This window comes from Heterocephalus glaber, unplaced genomic scaffold (genome assembly GCF_053883595.1).
Source record: "Heterocephalus glaber isolate CG9 unplaced genomic scaffold, H.glaber_assembly_v1.0 deba00001472, whole genome shotgun sequence".
NCBI classification, from domain to species: Eukaryota; Metazoa; Chordata; class Mammalia; order Rodentia; family Bathyergidae; genus Heterocephalus; species Heterocephalus glaber.
This window is the reverse complement of record NW_028258315.1, coordinates 27302680-27330063: the sequence shown is the minus strand read 5'-3', so window position 1 is coordinate 27330063 and position 27384 is coordinate 27302680. Positions and strand designations below refer to the sequence as shown.

General features: G+C 44.9%; 1 protein-coding gene across 4 annotated transcripts in view; it reads right to left on the bottom strand.

Annotated features, from left to right (window-relative positions):
- Positions 1–27384, bottom strand: part of Disc1 (DISC1 scaffold protein) — a 340459-nt gene that overhangs the window by 205083 nt on the left and 107992 nt on the right. For all 4 annotated transcript variants that reach the window (XM_087181893.1, XM_087181896.1, XM_087181894.1 and 1 more), the window contains exons 7-8: positions 21923–21977; positions 17068–17170 (exon numbers count right to left, since the gene is read on the bottom strand). In XM_087181893.1, the coding sequence (XP_087038019.1) occupies positions 17068–17170; positions 21923–21977 (158 nt within the window). The remainder of the gene's footprint in view (positions 1–17067; positions 17171–21922; positions 21978–27384) is intronic.

Genomic DNA, 27384 nt, shown 5'->3' with positions numbered 1-27384 from the left:
AGCCAGAAAAGCGCTACGCTCCTTAAACTGAAACACATTCTTCCTTTCACCACCTTGTTCTTGGTATGTCTGTGTTAGGGTTTCCGCTGGCTGATTCATACATTGTAAAAAGAATGACACAAAAATGTCTCTTTGGGACACATGAAAGCCACAGGATATCATGCCATTCAATATCCAAATGTCAAAGTGTAATTTATTACACACGGTAGAAAGGGACTAAGCTGTGGAGTCAGACCAGGCCTGAATTAAAATCTTAGTCCTCCTGTTTCTCAAACTGTGAGATGTGGAGCAATGAAATCAGTGCATCCATAACACCCATTTTATAAAATATGATTGCAATAATGTCTAAATCATAAGTAGCTACAAGAATATAAAAGAAATTCTGTAAAGCATTAAGCAAAATATATGGCACATTGAATTTAACAGGATACAAGGTCAATGTACAAAAATCAATGTATGTCTAAATATTGACAAATTATTGGAAGATGATTTTAAAATACAGTTTATAAGATATTTTAAATCTAAAAATACTTAGGGATAAATTTAAAGAAATATGTGCAAGAGCACTACAGTGAAAACTTTTTAAAAAAACTGACTGAAAGTAAAGACTTAAACAGAAAGATAAAATATAAATATACATAAGAAAATTCAGTGTTACAAAGATTTCAATTTTCTTCAGATTCATTCCCAATCAAAATTTCATAAGGCTCTTTTGTAGAAATTTATCAGCTTATTTGAAAGAAAAGAAAATGCAAAGTCCTAGATAAACCAAAGCAATCCATAAATAGTCTCAATTTCAAGACTAAAGTCATAACTACCATAAATCAACATAGTATGATGTCAGCATACAGAAAGAAAACTAGATCAATGGAATAGAATGAATAAATCCAAAAATCACTTACTCATTCAGTCAACTGTTTTTCAACAGTGCAAAGCAAATCAATGAGAAAAAGACAGTATTTTCAATAAATAATGCTCATACAACTACATAAGGAGAACATTAACTTTGGGCTATATCTCAAACCATATACAAAATACAACTAGAAATGGATCAGAGGTTCTAGAAAAGTTAAAACTATAAAACTTCTAGAAGGAAATATAGGAGAATATCTTACTGATTTTGAAGTAGGCAAAAACATTGCATAGGATACAAAAAAACACTAACTATAAAAGAAAAGAATTGATAAATGGGCCTCCATCAAAATTACAGACTTCTGTTCATGAAAAGGTACCACTCAGAAAATGAGTATTCAAGTCACAAACTTGGAGAAAATATTTGCTTCACATATATCTGACAAAGGACTTGAATCCCAAAGCTCAACAATTAAAACTCAAATAACACCATTGAAAATTGGGCCAAAAAAGAACTTAACAGGCATTTTACAAAGTAAGATACACAAAAAAGCTGATGAGCATATGGGAAAGTCTTTGACATCATCAGTCATCAGCAAAATGCAAATTAAAACCATGGAAATTCTACTACAAACTCATTCAAATGGCTCCAAGGAGCCAAACTGAAAATGCCAATACTGGGGGACCCAGGACCGCCAGAACTATCACATGCAAAACAGTACAACCCTTCAGAGAATGCTCTGCTGGCTTCTCATGAAGTTAAACTTATGCCCCCCGCCCCGTGACCCAACAACCATACTTCTAGGTATTTACATCACAGAAAGGAAAACATGTAATCAAAAAGACATTCACTTGAAAGTTAATAGTAACTTACTTATGAAAACCTAAATCTGGATGCAACCTACATGTCTATCCACAGGAAAACACAAAAATGGTGGCACGTCTGCACAGTTTGAGACCACTCAGCATTAAAAGGCAACAAGCGATTGCTTCATGCAGCAACACAGATGATGCTCAAAAGAAAAGATGCAAAAACCAAATGCCACCAAATTCCACTGACATTACATTCTAAAACAGGCAAAACTAGTCCATGGTAGAAGATTCCAGAACAGTCATCTGAGAAGGAGGGATAATACCTGGCAGGTGATGTTTCTGGGGTGATAAAAACAGTACTTGTCTTGGTAGGGCTGTTAGTAAAACACATGTTGCCAGGCATTGTGGTACACCTGTAATCCCAGCACTCAAAAGGCTGAGGCAGGAGGATCATGGAGAGTTTGAGGCCAGCCTTGGCTACACAGTGATTTTCAGACCAGCCTGAAATACAGAGTGAAACCCTGTCTCAAAAAAACCCACAGGTGCCATAGTTCATAGAACAGTACTCATAAGACTTGTCCATTTCATTGAATGCAAATCATACCTCGGTAAAAAGGAAAAATAGGGAAAATTTAAACAAGAAAATTAAGCAAAAAATTAATAAATATATCACATTAATGCATGCTCCATAAATAATAGTTACCATTACTGGAAAACTCCACTGCATTTGATCAGACTTTACTGTAACCATAATGACAAAACAGATAGGAACCTTGGGAGGTAGGTTATTCCTCACACTGCCAACTCTAAGATGCATTTTTTCTTATAACAGTTTGGCATTTCTGAAATAAGATGTGTCTTAGAACCATTAGAGGGGAGGCAGTCAGCCCCGGTGTTTCAATACACAAATCACTTCAGGACCACTTCTTGTTGTTGACTGAAAATCTTCTGTGGATGTGGATTTGTAAGGTCAGGATAGCACCCACATGTAAAACTTGATGAATAGGCCAAGCGTGGTGGCACATACCTATAATCCCAACATTCTGGGAGATCAAGGCAGGAAGATCACAAATGCAAGCTCAGCCTGGGCAACTTAGTGACTTAGCAAGACCCTGCCTCAAAATAAAATGGGGATGTAGCTTAGTGCAAATTTCTGGGCTCAATAAAATAAATACATGCATACATACACACACACACACACACACACAAAAAAAAAAAAAAAAAAAAAAAAAAAAACAAACCTTGAATGAATGGTATTAGCACCTTGGCAGAGAGACTTACAGAAATCAGTATTACGGGGGGGGGGGGGGGGGGGCACTGCACCCTCAATAGGTCCAAGGGCACAGAGGATGTAACATGAGAAAACATCATTCCTAAAAACTTTGAACCCATAAATGTTTCAAAAACCCTTTGAATGTGAAGACAAAGATAACTTAGAAAAACTTTAACCATTGTATTTTCTCTTCTAAAGAAAGGTATGTGATTTTTTAAAGCCTAAATACATCTAAAAGAGTTATTTCAGTAAGTATAAAATGAAAATTCTTGGCCACAAAAAGCATTGTATCATTGTTTAATTGACAGCAATTTTTCTTTCTTTGTAGTATATAAAACACTGGTGCTTTTTTATGTTCACAGAAATACACATGGTTATCTCTACTTTGCAGCTGAGAAAACTGAAATCTAGAGAATTCAATATCTTTCTGAAGGTCACAGAGCAATAAACAACAGGGCAAGTTTCTACCTCAAACATAACTCCAGAATCCTCCTCCCCTCTTAAATACTAAACTCTGCTGCTTACTTCTTTTATTACTGTTTGATGGGAAGATTTCAAACTGATATAAATGTTGAAAAATGTTACAGAATGTTTTCCCACCTTAAGGGCATTCTGAACACCCAGCACATAATTCTGTCACTGACATCTATGGTTTCTGATCCCATGGTGCGAGAATCATCTTTTGAAACTGTCTATCATTGTACTTGGTAACACAGCAAGTAGTACAAAGAACAAGGCTCTGCCTGCCCTTCAGGAAATGACCACAAAATAAAGGGGACAAGATCCATCACAAAGAATAGGCAAAGGTACACTGGGAGAGTCAGAGAAGAGAGTATGCTCCAGAGGGGAGACTGAGGCAGGTTTCACAAGGACAGAATGTAAGACTTCCAGAAGCAGAAGCAGGAACACTAGTTAAAAAGCAAAAGGTAGGTGGGAGGAGGCAGGTGACTGACAAAGAAGCTATACCAAGTGTAGTACCCCAAATGCTGGTGGGTTTAGACCAATTTGCAAAATATACTCCCAGTAATGCCACAGGACAGCAGGCTGAAAGCTTTCAAGTCTTAAACAGAAGCACACCAAGCCTCGCTCAGACAGGAGCTGCCTGTTCTAAACAATGATTAGTCACAGTAGCTGGGGTAGAGCCCCCTTGCCCTGGGATGCCACAGAGAACCCAGTGGGAGCCCAGGTTCTTGGGGAGCTGGCAAGAGGACCTGCCCAGGGGTATGGTACATGGGGCAGAGCAGCCAGGTCCAGGTTGGCAGTGTCACACTCTCCTACCAGGCTGGGCCGAGGGAACCCTGACCTCTCTGCTGGGCCACTTTGGACAATGGGGTGGGCAACAACTCTGGCCCCAGAGACAACAAGCAGGATGCTTACACTGTGCTGTTTCCTCCTACACATCGTTCAGAGAAAAGAGACTCAGAACATCGGGGAAGAGTGACATACATGGTGGAGTGTCCATGAAACAGCCATGCTGGAAATGTGTCCTCTGAGCCCTGCTGCCCATCGTCGCTCTAGAGGTCAGAGTCCTTACAAAACACCGAAGAGACAGTTCATTAAAACATGGCCTTTCCCTGATCCTGAGGCCTAAGGTTTGGGGAACTGCATGGTGATAGAAGTGAACATTTCATTTGTGCAGAATGAGTGAATTTCCAAAGAGACAGGGATTATCAAAACTCAAGCCATGATAAAATGCTACACTGCCCAACTTAGTATTTTATAAGCATCCTGACCTCACATCCAAGCCCTGGAGGCAAACCTTGCTCAGTGAGGCCTTCCCTGATTGCTGAACTGGTCAAGAGCTGGCAACAAAATTCAGAAAGGCAACTGGGCCTGGAGGAAGCCCATGAGCAAACAGCTAATGGGCCGTGGGAGGGTGTGTGTGCACCCCATGTGCAGGGAAGGATCTGCCAAATGGAATGGCACGTGCCCCTGCCCACTCCTCAGTCGGGGAAGGGACGTGAGATCCTCCTGGGTCTTTGAAAGCAGGTGTCAGAATATTTTATCTGCAAACCACATGACCAAAGACGTCAGGTGTATGCTAAAGCCACAGCTAATGTCACCCGCGCTGCTTTTTCTACTCTCACTTCCCCTCCATATCTGTGCATTCATGTTTACCTCCTCAAATTCCCATAGCAAGATGGTCACTTGGATTTGTTCTTCCTTCACCTGAGACTGATCTCCGAGAGCCCGATTTCACAGTGACAATATTCTCCATATGTGGATTGTCTCCTCTAACTTTCCCAATAATCCAGGAAGGGGTTTTATTAATGATTGTCTTGGAATTCCATTTGAAGAACCCAGACCCAGAGAGTGACCTTGCTAAGGTCACAGTTTCCAATTCTTCGAGCTGTGAGAGAATGCTGAACTTGAATTTGTTCTTCGGATCTCATACAAAGTAACTTGGCCAAAATGTGGGTACAGGGCCAGGGATTTAGCTCAGTGGTTTCGCCGCCTGCTGCGCAAGCGCAAGGACCCGAGTTCGATCCCCAGTACCAAAAAAACAAACAAACAAACAAAATGTGGGTACAAAAATCATAAAGTAAGGGAACATAAGGGGGGCATGAATCCTGTGCCCTGTGACCCTTTCCCCAGCCTGGTCCCCAGGGCCTGCTTTGCCTTTTACCTGGGGGCACCTCACACTCATGACCCTGGACCCATAGACATTTCAGTGTTACCAAAAACAAAACTTATTTTGCCTACTCACATCTGAGCTATGCTTTTCTTGGGGTACTGGGGATTGAACCCAGGAATATTCTACCACTGAGCTACATCCCCAGACATTTTTTTTTTTTGAGACAGGGTCTCATTAAGTTGCCCACACAGGATCCTTCCACTTTGGCCTCCTTTACTTCTGAGATTATAGGTGTGCATCACCATCCTTGGCTGAGCCATATTTCTTTACTGGGCAAAAAAGAAAGACAGTGCTGAAAATAACCAAACCCTTAAAATACAAGAGTCCTGCATCTGTTATCCTGCATGATACCAAATCTTCCCAGGATCTTCAAGCTCAAATATACATGGTATCTTCTTAGTCTGTTTTCTGCTATTGAGACAGACAAGAACCCAACTCTCCCATTTCCCCAAGCCCAGAGGCCAGAGGGGGTCATGGCTCAGTCACTGGCCACCACACACACCCCCTCACTCCACACACACCCCCTCACTCTCTCCCCATTGACTAAGACAACTGGCCCCAGTGTCCTTCTTGGTTGTTTAGCAGCCACTGCCCCCAGGCTATTCCCACATGAGTACAATAGCTCAGCTGTCACCTGCAGTGCCTCTCCCTGGCTCTCTCCAATTTAGATTCTGTTGCCACCCCTGGAAAAAGGCAGGGCGACACCCAGACATGGTCAAGATCAGAGAGGGAAAGAAGTGAATTCATTGCTCACATCCCCAACCTCCCTAAACCCTAATTAGCTATAATGAACACAGCTAGCCTTCCCAATGATTCCCTGGTTTCAGCTCTGCCATTTTTCCCAGAGATGCAACCACTGTCAATCAAACAGCTCATGTTGCCCTGCCCTCCTCACTGAATCACCTCCAGGACAACTGCTGTCCTGGATCCTCACACTCTCTAGGGCCAATCACAGGCCTGCAGCTGCTACATAAGCAGCACTCCCGGCACACTTCTCAGGTCAGTCTAGGAAGGCTCCCTCCAGAGTACTGAGCCCACTGTGTTTCAGCACAGGTCCTTTTAAGATTAAAAAAAAAAATTGCTTTCATGGTCCTATAAATCCACTTGTGATTTATTTCTCTGGTAGCTGAGCTTCAAAGGTCCTATAAATCTAATCAGGATTCTTTTCCTGAACAGCGTGCACAGAGTAGTTGTCTCAAAAGAAAGAGCAATAAAAACTAGGGGCAGGTAGGCCTGAAGAGCTCCAGAAAACACCAGTCAACAAAGATCAGCAGCAGAGACCAGCATCCAGCAGAGTTGGTCTATGCTGTTCAGCACAAGCCAGCATCAGATGAAAGTGGCCAGCAGCAGCAGTGACCAGCAGCTGGCTGTGTCAGTTGTTAGCACCCTGCAGTGTTTAGTATCAGGACTGCTAGCAGAGCTGTACTTTGCCAATTTAGGATTTCTATCTGAACTGAGCAAAAGAACCCTCAGCTGACTGGCTACACTACTATAATAGAATGCTGAAGACTTGGGGATTTACAAACATACAAGTTGATCTGACTTGGGGTTCTGGAGGCTGGCAAGTCCACAAGTAGGTACCATACCCAGTGAGAGCCTCCATGCTGCCTCCTCACCTGGCAGAAGGGCAAGAGCACTGGTGCCAGAGAGGGAATCAAAGGTGGAATCTGCCCTTTTATCAGAATCCCTCTCTGGCAGTAGCTGGCCCATTCCTTGACATCAATTCTTGATGTGCAGCCCTTGTGGCCTTTCAATTTTTAACCTATGATAGGACTTTTGGTTGAGCTTAGTTTGTGTTTTGAGTTGTGGTCTCACTGAATGGCCCAGGCTGGTCTCCAACTCATGGCTTCTAGCCATCCTCTCACCTCAGCCTCCTTAGTTCCTAGGACCACAGATGTCCCCCACTGTACCCAGTCACCTGATCATCCATTAAAGGTACCATCTCCCAATACTCCTGCACTGGAGATTCTGCCTCCAACACGTGGCTTTGGGGACACATTCAAACCTCAGTACACCATCAGGCAAGAAAAAAACTCACCCTTGTCATTCTGCCTCCCTTTGGTAAGGTTCAACAGTCTGCTGGAGCTTGGGCTTACTGAACAAAGGGCCACTGAGGCAGTAAACAACACCCTGCCAACTGCTCCCTACCCCATCTTCCCTTGGAATCTCTTGTAGCTGGAATTTGCTGTTTTCTGACAGTTGTGTGATTTCTTCCAGTCTCCATGATTTACTGAAGCTGCTGAAGACTCCTTCTATGAGCAGAGCCCCATGGCTTGTATGCCAAGCAAACATCTTGGACAGCCACACATGTCACAGAAGACAGGGGGACATAATGCTAGACACACAGGACTTTAAAAAAAAGACCAACAAAGGATGCTTCTAACAGCTGGAGAAAATGTAGTGCCTGGTGAGTGACAAAATATGCAATGTGCAAGGGCCAGATCATATGTAAAGATAGAAGTCAGATCTCAAACCTCCAGTAGCTGCCCAGAAACCTGACCTCCAACCTACCATAGTGCCCCAGAAGCCACTTTGCTCAAAGTCAGACCCACAGGAGGTCATTCTGCTGTCCCCAGTGACAACCCAGAAAGCTAAACAATAGCCACAGTAACCATCAGCCCCAAATGACCAGGACAGATTAGTAACTGACAACTTCCCTGATTTTTTGTGCCCACATCCAATTTCAGATCAACCAGGAAAAGCAGCCACATAGGACACCTATGTCCACTTGGCTGCCCCAGCCTCACCAGGCCAACAGCCTCCAGCCAGGGTGCACAAGAGGCCTCCCTTCCCAACTAGAGCCCACTAGCTCTTACGCATGCCAACAAGCTTTTGCCAAGTTGTAGATGACATGACCTCTCTTGTTGTACTGAGCTCTGAGTATGGAGCCTTTGCTTGTCCCCAGTGAGTGGCTCAGTGCTTCTTTTCATACTGCACAGACACCATCTCTGAAGAGCCCTTACTGAATCTGTCTGCTCCAGTCACTGGTCTAAGTCAGTGATGGTAAACCTATGGCATGTGTGTCATAGCCAGCTGTTTGTTATCATTAAAAGCTCTAAAAGGTCTGCCATCACTAATCTAAATCAATGGCATTTTTAGAGAGAAAAATGGTGAAGAAAGAGAGATGATGCCCCAGGCTCCCTACCACCTAGATTGCGTACATCTGCACATATCAGTGGCCTCACCTGGACCCTTACTACCCCTCTGGCTCTCTGGGCTTCAGGCACAGTGGCTCCCCTGGGCCTAGCCCAAGTACCTACACTCATCGTAGCGGATGCCCTGCTCAAGTCAGCACTACCCTCCAGCTCCTGTGCCCTGGCCTCTGTATCCTGAACCACACACTCCAGAACACGTGATGCCCAGAACCCATTTAGGAACTTTTAAAATCATTTAATAAGCTCTCAGCATATAATAAAACATGGTTTTATAAGACCATTTCATTTTAGATTATATCATACAGGTTATAATACAAAGTGAACTTCAAAACCAATCAGATATAACAATGTACAAGTGAAATATTTTTCCTTGTTTGGCATTTGACAGAGTCTATTTGATTTACTTACTTTTTTTTTTTTTTTTTGTACCGGGGATCAAACTTGGGACCTTGCGTTTGCGAGGCAAGCACCAGAACCACTGAGCTAAATCCCCAGCCTTAATTTACTTTTAATTAATTATGTTAAAAGGACATTGTCTCAAAAGTTAAGATGATATATATTTATTGACTAAGTGCCAATATCCACCCAGAAGAAGATGGAAATTTAAATACATGTTTTAAAATTTTTTAAAATCTACTTTCATTGTTTGATGTGTAGAATTCATTCATTTCTGTACTTATCTAGAAAATTTAGTTTTTCTCTGCTTCCTTTTCCTCTTTCCTCTTCCTCTTCCTCCTTCACCTCCTCCCCCTCTCCCTCCTCTATCCAACTCTTCATTGCTGCCTTGCATGACCAAGGGAGGTAGATAACCTTCCCAATTCATGGTGCACTCCCTGCTAAAGTTCTGCAGTTCAGTATCCTTGACCTTGTTAATTATCACGGTAGTGTACTGAACTTGCACCTTCCATCAGAAGAACGCCTAGCCAGGTTTTCCTCCAGACAATAGGGAGAACTCAAGGTCAGGTGCTGGGAGCAATGGTCAGATAGTATAAATTGGACATGGGCCAGACAGGTGCCACAGGGCATCTGCCAGCAACAAGTTTCCTGAGTGCAAGACTCCTAGTCGTGGGTCAGACAAGCAGGCACGAGACCACCCAACAGGGAGAAAAGCTTCCCATGACAGACACACTGTCCGTACCCCCTGGCCTGGATAAGAGTTTCCTGTTAGGGCAGATTGACAGCTGCTCCAGGACTGTGCCCTAGGTTGTCTGTTCTGCTCTCAGGACAGACAGATAGACAGAGGATGAATTAAGCAAACAAGACTCTCAGGCATATTTTTTGAGAGGGAGGGAAAAATAAGATCAGGTTACAGCTATAAGACCTGCCCTCAGCTCAGGGCCACCAGCCAGGTGGCAAGTGGGCAGTTCACATGTGCACACCAGGTGGCTGCCCACAAGTGAGGAGAAGCAGGAATTTGGGTTTATCTGCATTCACCCTGTGCCCAAGAAGGTAGCCACAGTGAAGGGGACAGCCCAGGGCCCTTTTGGCTGGCACCATAGCTCTACTCTCATGAACATTAAAACCACCTGGAAACCTATTGGGCTCTTGTGTCCAAGCCAATCGAAGCGACTCCTGTTGAAAAGATTTGGTGCTGGAGCCTGTGTGCCCATGTTTCAACTTCTCCAGTGATCCTAATGTACAATTAGCAAGAACCACAAGTCTGGAGGCTCCAAGAATTCAGAGCCTCCTTGGAAAGTGCAGCTATGTACTGGAAGTCCTCTGCAGGGAATGGAAAGCAAGAGAAACACAAAGAGGACCACACCATAGCACCCTTGGAAGGTGCCCGTAAGCTTATTAGTATCACAGGGATGCCCGGCAGCCAGCCCCCTGTAGGTGCCTGCCTGCAGTTCTCTAACAGTTTAGCTTCTTCACAGCTTTCACAGACTACATAAGACTGGCCTTCATCTTATACCAAAGAAGCAGGAATGTGTTTGTTTAGCTTAAAGACTTTCAGGTCCAAATGATAAACGTGGCAAGTGAGAGGCCACCACCCAGGCCGTGGCTGCAGGTGGTGGCCATTTTCCAGAGTACGGATGTCAGCAAATAACCAACCCACAGGACAGAGCAGGTGTGAAGGTCCAGGGCCCAAACCTGACTTAGAACCAGACTGACCCCCTGGAGCTAGGCCAGGTACTAGAAAGCCTGGCAAAGCCATATTCAGGAAGGAGGTATTAACAGATTCTAAGGATCAGCAACCAAAAATTGAGAAGTCATTTTTTTTTAAACACATAATTTTATTATTTGTTTCCTCTCTCCTGGTTGCCATACATTAGGCAAAGCCTAGGGAAAAAAATAACAGGGAGACTCAACAGATAAGCCAGATCATATGGGGGATAAAGGGTAGCCATGTGAGGGTGGTCAGGAGCCAGAGGGCCAGCTCAGCAATGCCAGGCATCCGGACCCCAGGCTTGACCCCAGGCGAGGGGAATCAGCCAGAGCCCACCAGGCCCTGATCGTGGCAGAAACAACACTGCCACTCAGCTTATGGAGGAGCCAGGTACAGGACCTGGGCCATCCAAGACTGCATCTGAGCTACAGTGCAGACCCAGAGATCAAGGAGGGCAAGGGTGCAGGAGGACAGTGGGGTCAGGTCCCAGACATGGAAATCGCAGGAGGGTTGAGAGCCACCATTGTGGGGAGGAGGGCAGGCAAGCAGAGGGCAAAACTGACTCAAGATACCAACACCCTTGCCCCCAGGGAATTAGTTCAGTGGTTCCGCCTGCCTCGAAAGCACAAGGACCTGAGTTCGATCCCCAGTACCAAAAACAAAACAAAACAAAACAAAACATACCAACACCCACGCTACAGGCACTGGTCTGGAAATTCCCAGAGCAGTTCCAGAATTCACCAGAGCTTCATGGCATCGAACCATAGATGGCCAGGGCCGGGGATTTAGCTCAGTGGTTCTGCCACCTGCCTCGCAAGTGCAAGGACCCGAGTTCGATCCCCGCTACCAAAAAAGAAAACCATAGATGGCCAGATGTCACCCTACTACAGTGTGTAAGCCCAGCTCTTGAAGGCACTGGGGCCTTCTCTCTCCCAGCCCAGAGAGAGCACCAGCAGGGCCAAAGGTAGAAGTGGGTAGAAGTGAGTTCTCAGGGGGCTGCAGAGCTCCAGGCCTTGTCTGCCCTGGGCTCCCAGCCTGGAGATCCTGGCCCCCACTTCCCTTCCAAGTGGTGAGTACACGGTAAACCTGGGCTGTTTCTTGTGGAGGAAGAATACTGCAGTATGTGGCCCATCAGACCTGCCCCAGGCTTCAGGAAGACACTATTCTTGGCCACATCAGTGATCAGAACTCCAGGGTTAAGGTTAAAGTGGGGCCCAGCTTGGGGAGAACACCCTTCAGTCTCACAGGCTTTTGAACCCAGAACTAAAAACCAAATAAAAGAATCTCTATAACTGGCCCAGACAAGGTCCACAGGTCTTCGGGGCCAAAACCTTAAAATAAGGGGTATTGCCACCAAGGCACACCTGCTGCAGTGAGTGACAGCCGTCCAAGGTCACCTCCTGGCTAACAATCATGAGTGGAGAATATGTTCACTCCAAGAAAAGAGACAGCACCTTCCTACCTATGATCTAGATGTTAATATGCTAATGTGCCACCTTACTACAATTCACTGCCTCACCTAATTCTTACCACAATCTAATAGACATGTGTTACTCTTATTATCCCATTCTATAGAATTGGAAAGGTCAAATAACCTACCCAAGGTCACTCAGGTGTGATAAAGCTCCACCTGAACACTAGCTTCGGACTCCAAAACATGAGCTTTGTTCACCACACGACATGGCCCTCTGTGTGCAAAATTCAAGGAATCTGCCTACCATGCAACTTCTTCCTGACAATCAGCATGCACAGAACTCAGGGGGTCCTGTCCTGACCTTCTTAGCCTGGACAGCAACAATAGGACTCACCTTTGCTGTGTGCTTCACCCCCAAACCATCTCTGCTGAGCAACATGAGAGGCAGAAACAGACCAAGATGTGGCTGAGACAAACCTAGGGCCCTCCGGATGTTTGAAACCTGCTGGAACAGTGGCTAAGAAACAGCCTGGTCATGACTTGGAGAATCTAATGTCCATGGCCACATGAAAGCTGGAGTATTGTGTGTGACGTGTTGCCACTGTCATGTCCTGGCCTCAGATAACCCACCACAGGAGACAGATCATGGCCTTCTAAGTGACTCTTGTCAATGTGTACAACACCACATGCAACCAGACATGGGCAGCTGTCCCGAGGATTAGCAGTGACCAATTTGTGTAGACTCTCTGGGCCAGACTTCTTCTTTTTCTTTGCCAGTCTCCTAGGTAAGCCCATGAGTCCCTGTCCCACACATCCCAAAACCCTGTGTCCACCAAAACCAGGTGAGGCTTCCTGAAATCTGGCTTTGGTCATGTCAATGGCCTAGAAACAAGGCTTGTACTGGGTATGGTGGCACACACCTGTAATTCTAGCACTGAGGAGACTGAAGCAGGAGGACTGCTGAGTTTGAGGCCAGCTTGGGCTACATAGTGAGTTCATGACTTGAACTACATACCAAGACCCTATCTTAAAAAAAAAAAGTTGCAATGGCTCCCTGGTACTCTTATTCTCTGTGGCAGCTCAGAGGCTGTATGTCCTGATCCCTATACGGTGTGACAAGCTCATGTCCCTAGCAGCACTGATCCTGTGCCCAAGTCAATGCACACATTCTTTCTCCAAGACATAATCTGGCCCTGGCATCTCCAGCCCTGCTCCACTAGGGCCAGTCCCAGGAGAGAAGGGACCTCACCTGTCCCCCGTGCCATTTTTAGCACAGGACTTGGAACCAGGCCTGGCACTTAGCAGGTGCTCAGTGATGCTTCCGATTAAATGAATTAATTAGGCCATTTCCTCTGACTGAAAAACTCTAACCATATCTTTAGTTCTCAGACTCCTGCTGGCTCACTAGACACTGCAGCCCTCTGGACATGGCACCAAAACTCTTTGACACACATCCCATTGAGAGAAACCATCTCCATCTCTTCTCTGTGAATCACAGCTCCCAGATGGTTGGCTAACAAAATAGGATGGAGGTAATAACAAAATGATTTTTCAAATGTCCCCACCAGATTTTTTAACATTCCTGCTCTTGGGTGGCACCTATTTTCCTCTCTTGAATGTGGGCTGAACTTGGTGACTTCAAGTTGCTAAAGCAGAAGTGACCATGTGTGGTGCTAGAGGTTATGTCTTAAGAGGCCCCGTGGCTTCTGTCTTGCTTGCCTTTTCTCTGAGCACTTGCTCTGAGGCAGTCAGGTGCTGTGTTGGGAAGAGCCCCAGCACAGCATGCATGGCAAGGAACTAAGGCCTGTGTAACAGACATTGGATGACTTAGGACAGCTCAATGCAGCCCGGACTGTGCATGAGGCATCCCCACACTGCAGCTTGATGGACGGGATCCTGAGCCGAAACCACCCAGCCAAGAGGCTCTGGGTTCCTGACCTGAGAGACTGTGAAGAGCTAATAAATATCTGCTGCTTCAAGCTACGATGTTCTTGGGGTGATTTGTTGTGCATTAATAGAGATATGTGCCAGTTTTTTTTAGCATAGGCCTTAAGGAATAAGAAGTTTCCACTTCCTGCCTCTTGGGATATTCTGGGAACTCAGCAGCCACGACATAAGGAAGCCAAGCTGGCTGCAGAAGGGCCACACAAGAGCAGCCAGCCACCAGACCCCCTGTCAGTCACATGTGTGCAACATCTTGGAAACAGATTCTTCAGCCCTCGTTTAGCCAGCCCCTCTGGCCTGCCAAGCCCTGGCCAAGCTGCAGGTGCATGGGCAAAGGAGAGGGCTGTTGACATTTTAAGTCATTAAGTCTTGAGGTGGTTTATTACAAAGCAACAGACAATGAAAACAGATCTCGGCATCTGGCTGTGGGGTGCTGCTATAACAAAACTCTAAGATGGAAGCAGTAACGCTGGGACCAGGGAGCAGATGGAAGCCTAACTAATGAGTTTCAGGAACTCTGCCAGCAAAATTCAGCAGAGGCTGTTGGTTTGGACAGAGCTCTTGAGCTGGACCCAATAGGCCAACCAAAATGGAGTGACTCGCCCTGAAAGTCCACAGCACAAAGATGAAACTCAATTGTTCATCTGACCTTCTAAGAAATTAGAAGAGGAAAAATAGCCAGATCCCCAAACAATTTAGTGTTAGCCAGCATGATAAAGAAGGCCTATCTGGCTAAAAGGAAAATAAGAAAAATCTGATTCAAAGCTGGAGGAAAGAGGATCCTTGTAATGTAATGGCAAAAAGTCACTCAGTTGGGCCGGGGATTTAGCTCAGTGGTTCCGCCACCTGCCTTGTAAACGTAAGGTCCCAAGTTCAATCCCCAGTACCAAAAAAAAAAAAAAGTCACTCAGTTATCATCAGGGGTGGAGAAAAATATTCTAATAAATTCAATCACGCTGTGAAGGCGATTTCTAGGCTGATGACAGAAGTGCCTGCTGGCTTCTTGCCACTGCCTGTGAGAGATGCAAGAGGAGAGATGAATGAAAAGATAAACTGTTAACTATAATACAAGCTAGGACTCACTGGGTTTGAAAATAAAACTATTTCTATTTCCACCTCTGCAGATGGCAAATGATTATTAAATTCAGGCCATCAGTAGAATCCAGGATGGGTCTATAAATCTGACATGGTCACTTGCAGAAACTTTTGGACAGACAAAAACCGCACTAAGGTTCTGCAGGACACCCCTAAACCATGAAATAGGACCTGGAAATCCCAAGGGCGCTGTCCTCAGTGATCCCATAGGAACCCCAAAGCACAGAAAGGTTCTCTTGGTCTCATCCCTGTGGCCTTTGTCTAACAGTGCAAGGATCTGCCAAGCTGAGGGCCCTGAAGTAGGGAATTACAGAGATGGCATCAAACATTAAAGATGCAAAAGAAAGAAACACCCGGTCACCAGCACAACCCCCAGGACAGCAGGAGAGGCCCGCCTGCCAGAGAGCACATGGAGAAACAGAGGGAAGGCGAGAACTCAACTCCATTAGAGTTATGGTCTCCTGCACCCAGTTAGGCCTCACCGATTTTCTCAGCTGGCCAAAGAGCTAAAACAAAACTCAGGCCCATCTGCAACAAGACATCTGAAGAATTTTCCCTGGGATTCTGAAGAGATTATTCCAGGTGGAGCAAGGGATATTTCTGCTGCCTGCATTACGCCTCTCTTCCCTTGGGCTTCATGAAGGCTCATCCGCCTGTATTCCTGGGGAAAATATATTGATTAAGGAAGACAAAAACCCTAACTCAGAAGCTAGATTGTATTCAATCTTCTTTTTTCCTCACGGCAAATGGAGTCATAATTCCAAGTAAGTGACATGTGGAGCTGTTGAAACCCAAGCGCTGTGCTCGCACCGTGATGTTCTGCGGGTTGTAAACAGCACACGAGGCTGCGCCAGGGACCAATTTGCTCCTTAGCTGCCAACATCAGTGTTTAATGATCTGAAGAGCAGAAGCTGCCAATTATTGTATTCCTTCTTATCACATCATTTAAAACCCATACGTGCAATTATTATACCTTTCTGCTAAAATTTTATGAGTCCTCTGAAGCTGATGGCCTGTGGGTTCATTCAACCTATAAATCTCCAAGAACTCTTTGAGGCTGTCACTCCACAACTGGGTTAAAAATCCATGGATCACACTGGATCACACATGGATCACACTCGGGAGCCAGGGACTCCAGCCCCTGAGCTGCCACCACTTGGGTAACGAGCAGATGTAACCAAAAGACACGTCCCACAGCCTCACTGTCTCCATCTACCCAATGGGACCACAGTCTCTCCCCCACCTACCTCATTCAGCTATTATGAAAATCACATAAAACAACAAATACAGAGGCATGTTGAAAAGCACCATTCAAATGAAAAACTAAGGTACTGTTTTCAAAGACTTGTGTTTTCAAGCTACAAATTAATGGGAAAATACATTCCTTAATAACTGCCCAGCTATAATGTCCTCAGAAGTCCCCATGTTGTACGGCTGAACATCAGGTACACATCAGTGTGTCTCACATTATACTTCATCGGTGTGTCTGGCCACATCAGTCACCCGCACTGAGCATTCTCGGAGCACAGTGCTGTAGAGTCCTGACTAAACAGTAGCACATCTACTCACTAAACCCTGGAGAGGTGGGACCGCAGAGGTTCTGTCCAGTACTCACTGTCCCTCTACAAAGAAAGTGGACCACCCCATCCCTGGGCTGTACAGAAGCCCCCAAAAAGCTGGAACTGTCTGAGCATGACGTAAGTAATGGCAGAATATGAATGGAAGGCAAAGCCAGGTGGTGAGTTGGTGGTTGTCACTATTTAGTCCATCACCAGTTACCTGATATGGCAAGCATTTTGGCTTCAAGCAATGCCAGTAGCTGGGTCTCAAGGTCACTGACTCTCCTCCTCAGGGTGCTGCAGAGTCTCTCACCCATGCACACCTGCGGGGAGAAACATCCAGGAGTCAACCCTGACTGTTGAAATCAGAAGGCAATGGAGCACAGGACAGAGACTCGGGGCTGATGAGTGATTAAGAAGGATGCTTAAGGACAGCATACATTATATGTGCACACCCATGTTTATAGCAGTGCAATTCACAATGACTAAGTTCTAGAAACAGCCTAGATACCCATGAATAGATGAATGGATAAGGAAAATGTGGTGTATATACACTAAAGAATATTATTCAGTCAGAAAGGAGAATGAAATCCTGTCATTTGCAGGAAAGTGCATAGAACTTGAGATCATCATGCTAAGCAATACAACCCAGACTCAGAAAGCTAAACATTGCATGGTTTCTCTTACACTATGAGAAACCTAATATGTTATTTTTAAAATGATTAAAATAAAGGAGAGATGATAGGAAACGAGAAGGCAGACTCTTAAGGATGGGGAAGGGGATCAGGGGAAGGGAAAGGTAAGGGGGGGGAGGTAAAGAGACTGAAAATGAATAAGTTGTGTTAGATGCATGTACCAACTCCCCAAAATGAACATCACTGTTCTGTATTGCAAACATGGATTCGTTAGAAAGGAGGTGTGACAGAGTGTTGGGAGGGACAGTTTAGCAAGCAACCCATGAGCAAAGAAGGAAGGTAGGTAAAAAGAAGACCTGGAGGGAGGAAAAGAAGGAAGGAAATAAGGGAGAGAGGAAGGAAGCAGGAGGAGGGAAGGAGGAAAAGCAACACTGGTGTACCCCAACACGCCCTTGTACCCTCTCAGCACAAGGCAACACAAACTGAGAGGACTCGCACAACAGAGAGCAACCCCAAGCTGCGGTAATTTGGTGGCCTCCACCTTCTGCTTCCCTGAGCCTTTGCTTTCTACTCCTTGTCAGAGGGAAGCACCGCTCCCTCACTCACACCTCGGGACTGTCTGCTCAGCTGTCCCTTGGGAAGAAAGGCCTTGCCAATCACAGCCCCAAATAGCAGGCCCCTCCCTGCCTCACCCTCACCTTCCTACCCTAACCCTAGGCTAACACGCTGTTTGCTGTTTTTTGTTTTCATTCCTCTGTTTTTACATTGTCTCTCTCTGCTGGGACACGGGCTCTACGTAAGCAGGGACTTTATTCTGGCCCTGACACACAGCAAGTCGTTAAGGTATGGCCTTTGAGATCAAGGTCAGAGCAGTGGCTAAATTTAATTACTAGAAGATGTTCTCTAGGGAAACTCTGAGGGCAGATACCTGCTGGCAAGTCAGATTTGAAAAATAGACCAGCAACCCTCAGACAGGTTTGTGGGTTTTATCGTTTATTTTCCCATGACATTCCAAATATTTCCTACAGTTTTCTTTGCATTTTAAAAATAACAAAAATCTTAAACTGTTATCTTTTGTTCCAAATGCCTTTATCTTTTATTTTATTTAAGGCTAAAACATCACAATTTTTAAATTTTGTTTAAGGCTAAAACTATGTATTTATCTGTTACATACACTCAGGCTAATGAGCTATATAGAAATATTTTCAGTTCAACAAAAGCATAGTTTTAGTAGGAATAAAAATGTCTATGGAGATATATTTTGAGGTGGTCCATAAAGGATGTTACCTAGAAGAATTATTCTTCTCACCAAAAATTTGAAATTCTATTCAAAAACTAAAATTAACCCATTTGGATTCAAGAGGCCCAAAGAAAATATAAAATTTAATTTCCCCAGAGCAATCCATGGCTTGCAGAATACCAGCAGCTTAAATGTTTTGCTTATCAGAGACTGAAGAGAGGTTATTTTTAGAATCAAAGCCAACCTCACCCAATCCTGCCTGGAATGCTCCGCTGCTTCTCTTGTGGACCTGCATGTGTTCTTTTCCACTCCACATCTCTAGGGAACACTCTTTAGACAAAGACACATTTTGGTGGCCCCTAAACCGCACCCCGCACAGCAGGGCAGTTCATGTGTATCCACATGTCCAGAGTGATGATTTCGGAGACCTTTCCGATGGTCCTGAGACCTGTCAGGATGTCAGAATCAAGAGTAAAGAGGGAGGTGTCCCAGACACCTTCCCCCCAGCAGTCCTGGGTCCACACTGTGCTTGATGACTGATGTTTCCCATCCCGTCCATCTCAAGCTATCATCCAACGTCTGAAGACCTTTCTGTTCATTCTTTAGCAACAGCCAGAAGCCTTAGGTCTCATTCAACCTATGTCTAAAGTTTCTGATTTTAGTTAACAGAATCTGTTTATCATAATTGGGTCAGTTTCTCCTTTGTTGAGCAAATCAATCCTTCAAGCTGTCATTATTAATAGGAAACAACCTTCCTAAATTTTCTTGTTAAATTGCAATGCACATTTTTTTCAGCTCTGCTGGATGTAATCTAATGTCTACTATTTCTTCCATCTCACTTATAACTTAACTACCTTCGGTTTGGGTAAGCCATGATAGTTGGAGAAATGTACCAAGTGCAAGGAGGATACCCTCTCTCTCAGAAAACACCAGGTGTGTGTCTGTGTGTGTCTGTACGTATGTGTGAGATAAGTGCTCACACTGGTGAGTCCTGTTCAGAGCAGAGTGCGTAAGTAGGCAGTTTTTCTTTGTTCTCTGTGGGCTCACTTATGCCCTCTACATTCCTGTGTGGGCACGAGTACATGCCCACTATACGCACATATTTCCTCCTATTTACAAATAAAATTAGACCCTGAGGATCTCATTATCAAATGGAGATTTTACACTGACATTTTAAAATCTATGACACCAGCTCCTTATTTTTGTGGAAAAGCAAAGTAATTATGTTTGTTTTAAGTGTATTAGAGACGGGATGTGCGATGATTTGTTATGGCTTGTGTTTAGATGTCCCCCTCAAAGCTTCATGTTTCTCTAGGTGGCTGAATCTAGAGTGTGTGATTGATTCATGGTGGGGCTAGGCCCCAGGACACTGGGATTAAGGGTGTGAGTGCTACTCGCCCTAAGTAGTCTGAATAAGATAAAAGGAGCAGAAAAATGCTCCTAAGGTCCCCTTGCTGCTTCTGCTGTCTTCCTCGGCTGTTAACTTGTTTCTCCTCTGCCAAGCCACCCTGCCTTGGAGCCAGCCAATTATGGACTGAAACCTCTACAAACTGTAAGCCAAATAAATCTTCCCTCCTTTAACTTTGGGTGTCACGTATTTTGTCTCAGCAATGAGAGAAAAGTAACTAGCATATGATTTGAATATTTGTGTTCCCCAAAAATTAGTATGTTGAAATATTTAGTCCCAGTGAGATGGGATGAGAGGTGAAACATTTGGAGGTGATGAGTCAGAAGGCCGCTGCCTCATCATGGATCAGTGTCCTGACCAAAGGCCCCAGAGAGCTCTGCCCCTCCACCATGTGAGAATGCAGCGAGAAGTCAGCCATCCATGACCCAGAAGAGGCCCCCTCTCTGGCACCCAACTATCCTTCAGGCTGACCTCACACTTCCAGCCTCCAGAGATGTGAGAAATGAATCCCTGATGTGGATTAGCCACCGATCTGTGGTGGGATTCATACAGCAGACAAGCAGACTAAGACAGCACGCAGACAGAGCAAACCACTTTTATATTTGGGCGAACCTAAGGTGTTAAGAGGAGATAGCGGGGTCACTGTGCGGACCTCACTCTGCTCCTGTCCTCGGATGAGCATGCGCAGGAAGCTGTCAGGAACATGGGGCAAGTTCCAAGCCCTCCTGGGTGCCTGGCCCTGGCATCATCTTATAAACACCACTGGTTCCTGTCAGGAAGCTTTTCTTTACACAAGTATAACCCACCAATCCTGCTGCTATGTGGCCACCAGATGTTGTCTTGAAATGAGGTAGACAGAAAGGGGCCGAGGAAAGGGCCAGAGTGATTGTGGACATTTCTGCCAACAACACACCCCAATTACAGCTTAGCTGTGGCAATTGAAAGACCCTTGGCACAATTCCTCATCCAGGGTCCAAGGCTTTCTTTACCTGGCCATGAGAAAAAAAGGATATTTGCCTCTTGCCAGTGGGCTTTATGCTCAGCAACCTGTTCTTTCTGTGTCTTGACCAACTCAGAACCTCTCCCTCCTTCTGCCTTCTCCCTCCTGGTGCCTATGATGAAGAATTCAGGCCCAGCTCTCTGCCACAGAACCTGGCAATAACTCACAGAGTGACTGACCCTACCGCCCAGCCCATCAACAGCTCAGGCAGATATGACTAGAGTGGATGGGCTTTTGATTTGTAAACCATGGTTATCCTAACCAGCCAGGACATGGACTCTTCAATCAAAGTGACAGTGTTCTCAGGGAGTGCTGAAGGATTGTTCACTACACACTCCAAGGTCTTGCTAGAGAAGTATAAATGGTGGTTACAATAAACAAAATGATTCTCAAGCCAAATGAAATCTTTTTCAAAACCCCAAAACATTTATCTCCTATACCATTTTCATTTGTGAGGGGCCTGAACAATGCCCTTGTGGGAGGAAAAGTAATTAATTTCTCATATTATTCCTTTTCTGGTGGCACTTCTAAGCAAAGGCATCAGCAGACCTGAATAGCAGCCCCTGTTTCTGAATAGCAGCCTCTTCTGAGGCCAAGGCCAGACTGGTCCATGCTGGGCAATCACAGGCCAAGACCTCCTCTCAGACAGCAGCACCTTCCCCCAGGCTCTTTGGCCCATCATATGGCCCATGAAATGGGAAAATCTCCCTTTCTTCCAAAGCCCAAGTAGCCTGTCATCTGGGCATTAACTTCATAGACTTCTTTGGAAAACTGGACTACAAAGGTACTTACCTTGGTGGAGATCTCTTGAAGTGACAAGTTCAGGACTTTTATTCTTTCCCGGAGGCTAGAAGAATTAAGAAGAGGACATTGGTCTTTTTGTTAACCACAGGTGGATACCTGCACATACAGGACAGTGCATTCAGTGACCCTTCCATCGCCCAGGAGTAGGAGAAGAGCACTAGGGAAGGCGATGTGTTCCCAGTAACAAGCTTCACGTAGGCTGGTGTTAAAATCTGTCATCCTTCCCAGAGTACACATCTACTGATACTGAGAAGATCAACCCAGGGGTCCTCCCGGCAGCAAAAGATTCAGGTCTGCATTCCTATAGCTACCCTGGAAGGATGGTTTATACAGGGAAGCAGATATCTATGTGGGTACACCATCAATCCAGCAGACATGTACCAAGTGCCTTCTGCATTTAGCTTCACCAAGAACACGTCGGAGATCCATATGTGTCTGACATGGCACCTCTTGCTCTCTGGGCTTTGCTCTGCTTCTTTTCTCTTCAGTACTTCTGCCTTCACATATTTATTTATTCATGCACTTTCTGCCCCTTCCTCTCCATTGGAATACAAGTCCCACTCAGGCAGTGATCTGCAGTGTGTACCCCCCGCAGCCCCTTTTCTGGAAACGGTTCCTGGAGCTTGTTAGTGCTCGGCCCTATCTGTAGTATGCACGGGTCAATAAAACCAAGACTTACATCTTATTCTCAAGGCTGTTTCTTAGTGCAGAAGAAACACATGCAGGCAACCAACCAACCATCATATAAAGCAAGATGAAAAAAATTACTCCAAGGAGAAGAGAAACCCAATGCTAGGAGGACTCTGCTAAATAAAAGCTTCCTTGGGGAAAATATAGATGATAGAGACAAGAACTTAGGAGCAGTTTAGAAATGAAAGGACAAGAAGGAAAGCTTACTGGAAGACACAGAAAGTGGGCCAGGCTTCAATGAAGAAAGGAGGGAGAAAGAGACTGCAGGAGATGAATCTAAGGAGTCCAAATGGTTCACACAGGTGAGCTGTGAGACAGAAAGTTAAATAGGGGGCAGATTGCTTGTGAGACAGTGGAAGGAAAAGAAGGAAGGAAGGGGGTGAGGGGCTGCCATGTCTGGGCTATTTATGGAAAGAGGACCAACGTAACTATGCTTAGAATATTTACAAGGAAAGTAATTTTTAAAGCATGTCAGAATAGGCTCTTCTCAGTATTACCTATAAGATTAAGGAGATTCGAGCTTTCTCCCTCAGGCAATAGAAAATCATTCTGATTTCAAGCAGGAGAACAATATGAAAGAGATATTTTGGGGATTTTGGAAAAGCAATTAGGCACCACCATGAGGAACAATTTGGAGAAAGAAAATCCAAATGTGACGAACCAGGCAGCACCCCATCAGGAAACCAGTTGTCATGGGGTACAGGAGCCCACAGAGTGCTAGAGATGGGGAAGGAAGGAAGGAAGGAAGGAAGGAAGGAAGGAAGGAAGGAAGAAAGGAAGGAAGGGGGGCCCAGGAAGGGAGGCTGTAGAGCAATGACAGCTGCTGGTCTACAGCCTCTTGTTGCTTCAAGTATTCATGATCATTGGTTCTTCCTACATCTGAGGGGCTGCTGCCATCAGGAACTCAGAGCACAAAGACACAGCTGCTGCCCTCAACCACTCACTGCTGCTGAGAGTGAGACGCAGTGTTCTACATGGCATGATCAAAACCAAAATACAAGAATGTTTAAATATTTTTAAATATATTGTAGTGAAAGACATTGCCCTCACTTCAAACACACATTCTCATCGTTCTTCCCACTTTCCGAAGCAGTTCTGTTACTCCTCTTTCATGAGTGTCTTCAGTTGCGCCATCATGGCTGCCTTGATGTCCCGAATTGATCCAAAATGTTAACCTTTCATGGACATTGTAACTTTGAGGAAGAGCCAAAAATTGCATGGTGCCAGAGCCAGTGAATAAGGTGAATGAGGACACACCATCATGGTTTTATGAGTCTGAGTTTCTGTTGTGTAGCACTTGGCAGTAGCATTCATTGTATTTTTTAAAATCCCATTTTATGAAGATACTCACAAAAGAGGACTTCCATAACTGCTTCAGAAACTGGCAAGAACCCTGGGATAAGTGTGTTTGAAGCAGGGGGGGGGGTGTTCTGAGGGAGAGCAATGTGCCTTTTACTGTAATAAATTTTTCTAACATTCATTGTATATTTTGATTACCCCTTATAGGTATAGGAAGGGGAGGTGGTTTGATAAACAGTGGTCTGCCAAAGGGGAAGGTGGAGGTTTCATGGTGCATGTGAGAGAGGGAGGTACCATGCACCCATAACAGGGTTGCAAAATACAAAAAAGAGTTAAGCTGCAAATCTGTTGGATTTTGTTGTTCTTCTCTGAATGTGAGAACTGTTCTGAGATGTTATCACCTCCACCGATTTTGATTTCTGCATATAAGCAAACTCTCCTGGCTTGCAAAGAGCTGGGAACCAGTTCAGGGTTCAGGCATGCTGGTCAATCCCCCTGGAGACCTGCTTTCAAAAGAGGAGGGTAAGGCCCGGGATTTAGCTCAGTGGTTCTGCCGCCTGCCTCACAAATGCAACGACTGGAGTTCAATCCCCGGTACCAAAAAAACAAAACAAAACAAAAAACAAAAGAGGAGGGTCTTCTGGTCCACCTGAAATTGACCCTAATGGAGGAGCTAAGCATGGCCAAGGGGCAGGGGATGTGGCACAAAATTCTTCTGAATTTTGGAATCACAATCTGACAACCCTGAGTGTGCCAATGGGGACCATGGAAAACAATGTTTGGAACTCTGGCTGGTGAATTCTAGACCTGGCAGGGTGGAGATTGGGTCTTCTGAGAGCAGATAAGCATTGAGTTCACATGGAAAGGAAAGCAAGTCAAGCCACCTGGGCTGTCAGGAAGAGAAGGACCGCACGTGTCAGAACCAGGCCTGGAGGAGATATGCCTCTGTTGAGGCTGCGCTGCCTGGTGGTTGACACTGCTTTCTAAACCCATCGCCTCCTTGGGCAGAAATGCATTCTCCTTCCCTTGCCAGGCTCACAGGAGCCCATCGACTAATACCTTTTTTTTTTTTTGGTACTGGGGACTGAACTCGGGTCCTTGCGCTTGTGAGGCAGGCAGCAGAACCACTGAGCTAAATCCCCGGCCCAATTAATACATTCTTAATAAACAGCTTACCACATAATTAAACCTGCATGAGCATTTAATAGCATATTATAAATAAGAATTCCCAAACATGCACAAATACTAATTCATGCATTGACAATTAAGATAGAGTAGGTTTTCCTTCTGATACTAAAATTTAACTGGTCCAAATGGCAGTGCCTTTAGCTAATGCCCAACACACAAAATAAAATCAGCCCAAACATCATCTTTCTAGGGGCAGATTATAGTTCAGAGCTGGCCCTATCCGAGAATGAAAATTAGTCTCCTCTCAAATATCCATGTGAGAGGAAGGAGGCAGTGATGCAGATAATTGAATGCATTGTTTTATATTTGATTTGATTTATATTTAATTTATTTAACTTACGCTATATTACTTTTTGCAGTAGATTTACCTTCCTAATTATGTTTTGCTCGGGCTAATATTAACATTAGTTGCATCCCTGGGGTATGCACAGAATGAAAGCCACGGGGTGGGGAGGTAAAGGCATACGAATAATCTATGTCCTGTGCTAGTGGTTTCCTACCTATTTTTAGTAGTAGAACTTTCTCAAGCAAAGTGTTACACAGAACTGTGATATATACTGTAGATAACAAGGAATTAGTTCTGGTAAGAGAAGGGTGTCTGCACTGGTGTACAGTTGATGCCACACTAACCCTGCATACATCCAATGCGGCTGCTATCACACTGTGGCCCACAAATCATTCTTTCAGGAGCAGGAAAACAAATTGAAAGCCACCAAATCAGACCAATTAAATACTGATAAATAAGTCATACTTCAGTGATTAAAACTAGTCCCCATGTCTCACTAAGATTACGGATTGCTCTTGACAAATACTCCTCAGATCAAATTCTGCTATATCCTGGAAGCATGTACATTGTCCACCCAGGTTAGCAGCTATGCTCTGACAGACCTAATTTACGGAAATGAGTACCTTCGTTCATAGAAGCTGCCCTAGGAATAATAGAGCCAAACATTTATTGGATGCTTACTGTGTACCAGGTACTCTTTTATATTCTTTACCCGATGGGCATTTTAAATCCTTATTTTGTCTCTCTGAAATAGGAGCTATAATTATCCACATTTCCAGAGAAGCAAATGCAAAGAGACTTACATAAGCTACCCAGGGTTACCCAGCTGGGGGACTAGGAAGGTGGAATGGTAACCAGGCAGTCTAGCTCTCTGCTCTTCTGACCAGTAGCACACAACTTCTCCCAGAAGTGTGAGCTGCTATGAAATGTGCTATATTTGTCCAGATTAACTTCTGGAATTCTCTTCTGAAATCCTGTTCCTTTCACAATACAACTGATATTTCCTTCTTTAACATATTCTTCTCTCATCAAAAACGGGTTCAAATCACATGGCCAAAACTCATCTCAATAAATGAAACTTTAGAACAGTTGAGACAACAGATGAGAATGTGCTAGAAAGAGCTCACATCCTCAGCTCACACTCACGGGCCTGGGGCAGCCCCGGGACAAGGAGTGATAGACGGATACGGGCTGACCTGTGTCGCTAACCTAGTACCTCAGAGTATGATTGTAACTGAATATTGGGCCAGTAAAGGAGTAATTAAGTTAAAGTGAGGCCATTAGATTGGGCACTAACTCAACCTGACTGGCATCACTGTAAGAGGGGAAATGCAGGCACAGATACACCAAGAGGGGTGGCCATATAAGGACACAGCCTGCAAGCCAAGGACAGAGGAACCAATTCTACCCACACCTTGATCTTGGACTTCCAGCCTCTAGACTGTGAACTCATAAAGCTCCACAGTGTAAGCTGCCCAGCCCTTGTACTCTGTTACTGCCCCGGGAAACTAATGCATGTAGGTTTTCAAATTTCCAATAATCAGATTAATTGTGTGTGTTATTAAGAGCCTGCATATGGTGCTCTAAGGTTCAAAAAAAAGAAGCTGCTTCTTCAAGCGGCAGCAGCTGGACCACACTCCTGGGATCAGACAGACATACAGACACTTCATTCCCAACCCGCCCAGCTAGAGGCACAGAGCTGCTGCAGCAATAGGTGGGGGCAAAACATAATGCTCCTGCCTGCAGCCTAGGAGGCAAGCATCAGAAAAATGTTTTGTGAGAATATCCTTGACAATTGTTTCTTAATGACACAGGAACCTTGGGTTAGTCAGGAGCTCATCATGGCCTTACCTTCAGGTTAGGAATGAAAGGAACTCCCTGAGACATGTCTGCAGTATCACAAAGAAATACTGGCATAGGTGTAAAATAAAAAAAAGTGCTAGTGTTAAGCCAGGGGTGGTGGCACACATCTGTAACCCCAGCACTC